Source organism: Vombatus ursinus, unplaced genomic scaffold (genome assembly GCF_900497805.2).
Source record: "Vombatus ursinus unplaced genomic scaffold, bare-nosed wombat genome assembly UNPS02015255.1, whole genome shotgun sequence".
NCBI classification, from domain to species: Eukaryota; Metazoa; Chordata; class Mammalia; order Diprotodontia; family Vombatidae; genus Vombatus; species Vombatus ursinus.
The window spans coordinates 26421178-26429788 of record NW_020955033.1 but is presented as its reverse complement, the minus strand read 5'-3'; the positions used below and the strand labels follow the sequence as shown (position 1 = coordinate 26429788).

The 8611-nt window shown below is 43.8% G+C and overlaps 1 protein-coding gene across 1 annotated transcript in view; it reads right to left on the bottom strand.

The window, feature by feature from the left end:
• The window catches only part of LOC114031936 (ubiquitin carboxyl-terminal hydrolase 14), a 33847-nt gene extending 29032 nt beyond the window's left edge, over nt 1-4815 (bottom strand). The window contains exons 1-2 of the mRNA XM_027847154.1: nt 4664-4815; nt 1689-1834 (exon numbers count right to left, since the gene is read on the bottom strand). Of these exons, the coding sequence (XP_027702955.1) occupies nt 1689-1834; nt 4664-4679 (162 nt within the window). The 5' untranslated portion in view covers nt 4680-4815. The remainder of the gene's footprint in view (nt 1-1688; nt 1835-4663) is intronic.
• Between the last annotated feature and the right edge of the window lie 3796 nt (nt 4816-8611).

Here is an 8611-nt window from a genome sequence, read left to right as displayed (position 1 = left end):
ACACACACACACACACACACACACACACACACACACACACACACACAGCTGTTGTTCAGCTGTGTCCAACCTTTCATAACCCTGTGCCCCACAGCACACCAATACTTGGAAAAGATACTGGAGTGGTTTACCATTTCCTTCTCCAGTGGGTTAAGGCAAATGACGGTTAAATGACTTGCCCATGGTCACGCAGCTAGTGAAGCCAGATTCGAACTCAGGAAGATGAGTCTCTGTGCCACCTAGCTACTCTATGAGCCATCTAGTTGCCCCTATGTAAAGCACTACATATTATGAAGTCATGCACAGTGGATAGAATTAGCTTCACAGTCAGTTATCTCTCTGACACTTAATGTAAGTACTGGCCACGTGACCCTAGACAAGTCTCTTAACCTCTCAGAGACCACAAAAGCAACTCTATCAGGTTGCAGACCAGTTGCCAATATGCACTAATAGAAGGAATTTCCTTACTGACAGTTCCATACACTAATAAAATCAAAGGTCCAAATAAACAAGTTTCAATTTTTTTTTTACTAATTTAAATTTATTACCCTTCCCTTTAAACCAATTCACTGAAGTTGTAAAGCTTTTAAAATGAGAAAAATTTGAATTTCTAATACCCAAATGTGCTCACTCAGTTTTCTATATTAATTTGCATTTACTTGCAATGCCTTAAAAATTTTATTCTGTTCATTGATTGTTATAAATCACCAACTGGACTGTAAAATCCTTTAAGAAAAAATTCATCTTATTCATCTTGTATCAGAACTCCCCTCCATTACACCTAATATACTTAAGTGATCCTATTTCTGGACATTAGTTTCAAATTTCTTGAGACATCATCACCTCCTATATTTAAATAACTATCACCACATAATTTATAGTCAAGTAAGCAAAGAGGGCTAACCAACAGCCCAAGAGCACCACATGGCAATTTATGTACAGTCCTTGAAGAAAGAATAAAGAAGAGGAAATAAATATCATTCCATATTACATTTATGCTGACTAAAATATGTGCTCTAAAATATTTAAAATATTATAATTAACATGTAAACAAGCTGCAGCATATTACCAACGATGACTTGTTGGTAAGAAGTGACATAAAAATATTTACGATTGGAAAAGGAGGGAGGAAGTTCATGTAGTAAAAGGGAGAAATAGCACGTGTAGACTGTAGTCTAAGTACTGCGCCGGTATCCTAAAGAATGCCCTCTGAGTACACTGGTTTCCTGTGAAGTGTTTAGGGAAGAACATGGAAACAAATCACAGAGGAAAAAAAGGCATAGATGGGTTATGATATGCATGACAAAGAAAGTCTCATATGGCTCCGTTCATAGATCTGGCAAAGTACTGCTTGTTTCTCTCCACGGTCTTGCTGCTACCAGTCCAGGAAAGGTAAATTAATTTTAATATTAAGCAAAAAACATATTAAAATAACTTCTGTAAGATACATATTTACTTTGATTTTTAAAAATTACAAAATAATGCTTGTTCGGTATATTTGGGATTATCTACAATCCTGTTCACCATCACTATAAATCCAGAATGGAGACTGTACATTTTACATATACATCCAGAATGAAATGTATAACTAATGCCCATAAATACCAAAGAAATATTTCTGAGTGTTAACCAATAACACTAATTATTGTTACTATGTATTGGGGGAAAAAAGTATTATTGACTTTTACCTTCAGAGTGCCTCCTTTTACCATAACTTTCTGTCTAGCAGGCTGGACTCCAGTAAGTGCAAAAAGCTGGGCCTTGAATACCATGGGAGGTTCGTCAGTATTCAGCTCCACACCATCAAACTTCTCTTTTCCCCATTTTACATTAACTGCAAATGAAAACACAACTGTATTGATTCACAGTAGCACAGAATTTGGGGGCAAGAAGAAAAATGAGATAAGAAAATTCAAAACCAGAATGCTTAAATAATTTACTCAAAGTCCACATAGCTAATTAGCCTATGCCCACCTAAGCTTTCCTGGGATCCTCAATAAAAGGAGTCCTGAGACAAAACAGTTTGAGTACCGCTGGCCTATATCAAAATCTAGAGCTACTGTCTAGAACTCTTTTTATCTGCATTAAACTGACCTTCTCACAGAACTCAATCCATCATAGCATTTAGCATAGAAACTTCTGAGACTCCTCCAAATTATGATACTTGATATCATAATATCAAGATAGCAGATATTGTTGGGAGAGGAATCATAGATAAAGGTGAGAAGGAAGGAGTAAAAGGGGAAGGACTGAAGAAACTCAAATGGTTCATGGCTCTACAAAAAGTCTGTAAAGTTAAGTTGAGTCAGAAGGATGTAAAAATCTGACTTTAAAAAAAATTCTTTGAAAGAATGACTTGAAAATGTAAATCTAAAATGACAAAACTCTGTACAAAGCAAAAATAGCTGATAAAACAAGCCAACAAAGAATCATTTATTTTTCAATCGCCAGATATATACTAGTTTTTCTATAGAATATACTAACTAGTCCCTCAAAAATTCATCCTAGGTAGTAGCAGCTGTTTGATTTATTTGATCATCACCTTCAGGGGAAACTAAAGTTAGAGTAACTATATTTTATTTTATTTTTTGTTTTTTGTTTTTGCTTTTTGGTGAGGCAATCAGGGTTAAGTGACTTGCCCAGGGTCATACAGCTTGTACATGTCAAGTGTCTGAGACCAAGGCTAGAGCTCTATCCACCGTGCCACCTAGCTGCCCCCTATATTTTAAAAAGTGAATTTGTGTTCATTTCGGTTCCCCTTAGACATAACAATATTTGAATGTGATTTTGTAAAACGCTTGTGTTTACCTCTTTACTTTATATAAATTCAGAATTCTTATTTGAAACTGGAATTAAACAGGCTTAAACAGATTTCAAAGCACACGATTTGGTAACTAAAAATTGTTAACCTTTATAAAATTAAGAAGGCTCTAATTAAAAAGAAAAACAGAAAATAGTTTTGTAGCACTATTAGATTAATGCAATGGGAAAGCTCTGGACTTGAAATACCAGGCTTAGAAGGGCTTGAAACCATGGGCAAAAGTCTTGTTTCGGAGATTCAGTTTGCTAAAATCATTCTATCTTTTCCACAGGTTGTTGTGAAGCTTAAATAAGATACCATATGGTAACCTTCAAGAGTAAATAACATGTCAGTTTTTATTATTACCTTTCCAACATAAATGATGCCACTCTAGTAATTTTAGGTCTACATGAGCTAAATACAATACACAAAAATTACAGTAACATAGGAAAGGAATTGGGGAATCTCTATACTTAACTAAGGTTCAAGGTTCTAGTCCCCCAAGAATCACTCTCTAAAGAGAATGACATTTTTCATCATAAAATTATCCTTAGTTGCTGCCAGGTCCTCTGGATCAGCAAATCAAACGATATCAAAGGATAATGCAGGGATTTAAATTATTACAGTAAAGAAGGGGTTCCTAAAAAAGTCCAAAGAAATACAGCTAAGTGTAATAAAGTTCAATAAGAGAGAACACTGAGCTTTTAGTCAGGAAGACCTGGATTCAAATCTTAATTTGGTTCCGAGGCAGCTAAGTGGGCTCTGCAGATAGAGCACTGAAGTCTGGGAGACAGAAGACCTGCATTCAAATCCGACCTCAGACACTCACTAACCGCGTGACCCTAGGCAAGTCATAACTTCTGCCTCTGCTTCCTCAACTTGTAAAACACGGGGATCGTGAGAGCACCTACTTCTCAGAGCTGTTACGAAGATCAAATGAAATATGGAAAGCTCCGGGCACACAGTGAGCACTTATTAATGCTTATTTGCTTCCTACCTCACCACCTTTCCCAGCTTCACTTGCCTCATCTGTAAAATAATGGGGTGGCCTTGATGGCCTCTAAGATCACTCTAAATCTAGGATTCTCTGTTCCTACGTTCCCAAAAGTGAGGCCAAATTCTTAAAAATCTTGGAGACCCAAATCACTATGCCATTAGGACTGAAGACAATCAGAAAGAAGCCACAGGAGCTTTTTTTTTTTGCTGCGATTTTAAATTAAGCTTGTTTTGCACCTGCCAAGATAAACATTAAGTCTGGGAAAAATAATTTGTCATTTGTCACCACTTCCTAGGAGCATGGTTTTCCCAAAGAGAAAACTGCCACGGCCCAGTAGGGCCTGGCCAATGACCAATGGAAGATGAAAAATTGAGAAACGGAGTAAGAACTATTATCGAAGAGGTCTGGAAGGGCTGCTGGGGCGGGGGCGAAAGAAAGGGAGAGCCAAATAGCCTCGGCGACGGCACGCCCTGCAGCCCCGCCACCCCAAACTCCCGCCGTCGGTCCGGATACAATCCTCCGATGCAGGCGCGCTCCCTCCGCAACGGCACTGGGCGGTGTGTGTGTCTGGGTGTGGGTGTGGGTGCGTGTCTGTGCGGTGTGACAAACGTCAGGGAGCGTTCTGCAAAGTCACCTCGCAGGGGAGGCCGAGGCCCGTTCCCTCCCCACCTCGCCTCCCCTCCCCCCTCCCCCACCCCAGACCGGGGCCCGAGCTGCCTAGGCCCCGAACGGAGGCGAGGCTGCCCCGGCAAGGGCAGCTGCACGCGTCTCCCGCCCCCCGGAGTCCAGGCTCCGCCGGTGCCGCCGCCCGAAGGAGGCCTAGGGCCCCGGGGAGCCGCCTCGGGGAGGCCCCGGCGAGAGCTCACCTGAGAAGAGCGGCATGGCTGAGGAAAGCGGCGGCACGGGAAGGCCGGGACTGGGAAGGAAAACGCGAAGGAGGAGGAGAGGCGGCGGCTGCGGCGGTAGCGGCTCGGGCTGGGCTTGGGATCCGGCGGCAGCTGCTGCAGCGAAGGCGGCGACGGCGGCTCCGGCGCGACTCTTGAGTCTCATTCAAACCGGCCACTGACGATGACGCAGCAACACGCCGTTCGCCACGCTGAGGGAGACCTCAGAGGAGGGGCGAGATGCGGGGGGGGGGGGGGGGGAGGAGAGAGGGGGGGGGGGGGGGGGGCAGGGAGGGGGGGGGGGGGGGCAGGGAAGTTGGGAGGGGAGGGATGAGAAGAAGGCGGGGCGGAGAGGAGCAATATGGGGAGGGAAGAAGAGGCGTGGACGGAAGGGGAGGGGAGAAAAGAGTAAGAGGCGGGGAAGGGTTAAGAAGAGGAAGGACGAAGAGGAGAGCGATTGGGGAAGGGGGCGGAAGAGGCGGAAGAAGTCAAGGGGAGGTGAAGAAACAAACTAGCCACAAGGGGCGGGGAGGGGAGGAGGAAGGACCGATGTCACACGGAATGGGAAGGGGAGGAAGGAGGAAAGGAATGGGATGGGGAAAGAAAAGTAAAAAGGGGCGAGGGGAGGGTGAAAGGAAGGAGCCAAGTGGGACGGGACGGGGCGGGGCGGGGCGGGGCAGGGCAGGGCAAGGCAGGGCAGGACACGGCTGGGACCTCGGGCCGCTCCATGTTGCTAGCGCGCGTGCGCGCATTCGTAAGTACGTGCGTAGCGCGTGAACGAGCGAGGCGCGCTCGCGAGCGCAAGCGTGGGCCCCTTCGCGTCTCGAGCCCTGTACTTTTGGCGTCAGACCGTTTGGTCGCCCTGAGGCGGAGCGTGGCAGTTCCTGTGGTCGTTGGAGTCTTGAGCTCAAATTGGGAGTTTTTGCAGATCTCCGTCTTCCACTCTGTGGGAGTAGGTCAGCCCTCAATAGCGCCCTCTTCTCATTTTGACTTTTCTGGCCCACTCACAGGTGGATCTTTGGGGACCCGCCGTGGGTGTTCTTTTATGGATGATCACGAGTTGGAAGGGACCTAGGAGGGGCTGTAGGGGTCACCACCACCGCACCCCATCCCCCACATTAGTGGGCTTCATGAGGCAGGCCTGCGTCCTGCTTAAACTGAAGTTCACACAAAACACGTGCTTTTTTTATTGGCAGTGCCCCATACCTGGAACACTTATTGCCTCTTGTCTCTTAGAACTCCTACTTTTCTTCAGAATTCAGCATAAGTACCATTCTCTACCCAAAACGTTTCCTGATCTTCTCCAGTCAGTTTGCCCTATGGCCAAAGTGATTTTCCAGCTGTCATGTTTACTTCCCAATTACACCATGCATCCTGTATATACAATTTTGCATTATTGCTCCCTCATGTGAATGTAGCTGCATCTCTCCATTTCTTTGCATCCCTAGCATTTAGCACAGATCCTGGCACAGAGTAAGAGCTACATAATGCTTCTTGGGGGACAGTGGCTCCCTATTACCTCCAGGATCAAATTTAAATTTCTCTGTTGGGCCTTTAAAGCTCTTCCCTACCCTTCCTACCTTTCCAGTCTCCTCACATTTTGTTCTGTAGTCTGACTGTATACCAACATATTCCTTCCTTTTGCACTATCTATACCATAAGCTTGAAATGTTTTCCCTCTTTCCCTCTGCCTCTTGGCATCTCTGGTTTCTTTCAAGACTTGGTTCAAATGCCGCCCTCTACATGTCCTGAAAGCCATTGAGCCTTTGCCTCTACAATTAATTACCTTCCTTCTGTGTATGTATCTATTTATTTACATGTGTATGAGTATATAAGCCCTTTGAGAGCAAGAATTGTTTTTGCGTTTTAACTTTCTTCTATCCGTAGAATTTATCTGTGCTGTAATTGATTGAATGATTGGGAGTCATTTGGAATCAATTGGAATAAATAATTGATTGAGTGAAGGAAACAACCCTTTTGGTTCCTCCCTCCATCAGATTACCTATTTTTTTGGTTTTTTTTTCTACACTTATAGTCAATTATGAAATGGTAAAGATAGTAATTGACTATACTGATGGCCTTCTGGAGGCACCCAAATTTTGCCATAATTTTCCACAAGCCCTCACAACTGGCAGTATCAAAGGCCTTTGTCAGATCAAGGAATGTTGTATACAGACCATTGTTATATTCCTGGCATTTCTTCTGGAGCTGTCAGAAAGCAAACACTGTATCAATGGTTCTTTGGTGCTTTCTGAAACCATACTAGCTCACAGGTCGATTGTCATCTTCCAGGTGATGAATCAGCATATTAAGGAGGACTCTGGCAAGGGGGAAGACCCCTCCCCCCCATTGTCACAGAACTATTTTCTTCACCTTTATAGAGATGGACAGTGTAGTCATCTTTGAATTCCTGGGAGATAACTTCTTGCCATGCAACCTGGAAATTTTCCATCAGCTTTTATATAAGCAGTGGACCCTGTCTTGTAAATCTCAGCCCAAATAGAATCAGTACCAGGTGCTTTGCCACAGGAGAGGAGCCTAATGGCATTCAGAATCTCTTCTTCAGTTGGAAATTTGGCAAGGGAGGGATTGACTTCAACCTGAGGTAAATGGTCAATGACTTCAGCATGGATTGGTGACAGTCTGTTGAGAACACTATGGAAGTGTTTAGCCCATCTCTCCAGGATCATGTCCTTATCACTAATCAATGTAGCTCCATCAGCCCTGAGTAGTTAGTTGAGATGCACCATATATGTCTTTGGCCCATAAATAGCCTCAAGGGCATGTAAAAGTGCTTTGCATTTTTACTATCTTCATAAAACTGAATTTCATCTGCCATGTTACTGAGCATATCTCTCTGAGCTTTGCTTTACTTTTGGTGGAGTTAAATGCTGCCTTCTTAGAAATGGATAAACTATCCTGCTGGTAAACCCTGTGGAGTTCTTATTTTTCTTTTAGCAGCTTCTGAATTACCCCATCATTTTCATCAAATCAATCTTGATGTTTCTGAGTGTTCCGGCCCAGCTGAGTAAATGGGATGCTGTACACCAAATCTCTGAAAGCTGCCCACTCCTTTTCTGCTCCACTGTCTCCGACCATGTGTTGGCTCATTTTTTCCTCCAAGTTAGCAACAAACTGTTCATACTTGGAGAAGCACGCCAATCTATGGGCAATCTATGGGCATTAAGTCTTCTGGTAGGCATCTTGCCTTGGGGCTGCCGCTTTAGTTGAATGCGAATATTTAGCTTGGATAGGATGTTTATGATCAGTCCAGCACTCTATACCGTACATAGCCTTTTTCACTCTCCTATCCTATCTGTTTCTTCTCCTTACAATCATATAGTCTATTAAATGCCAGTGTTTGCTGCAAGGGTGCATCCATGAAGTTTTATTGCATTTAGGTAAACAGAAGACAGTGTTGGTGATGAAAAGGTCATGAGACACGGAAGTCTTCAGTAATACATGACCATTGCTGTTGCTGTTTCCAAGGAATTAAGTTGTCTGAGAGCCAAGGTGAAAGGGTAGTTAAAAGGATTATTGAGTATCTATATGAACTGGGATGGGCTGTATGCCTCAGGCGAAATGCCAGTGACCAGAGCTGCAGAAATGTATAGGAAAGTTCAGGGGCTAGGTTGCAATCAAAGACATGGTCTTTTCCATTTAGGGGTCCAGGTCCCATAATCCCATCACACTGATAATGATGTCATGGCACTTTCCTGCAAGTGGCAATCACGTTGCCCTGAGCCTGTTGTTCACTTCTTTTGGTAGGCCTACAACCTTGACTAGGTTAGTTTTGATGGCAAAACCTACACCAACTTCACTGTACTCCCTTTCACTTTGGCCACTCCAGAAAACATGTATCTGGCTCTGACTTTGGTAAGCTGGCCTTCATCTGCTAGCCTTGTTTCACTCAAAGCTGCTATTTGGATA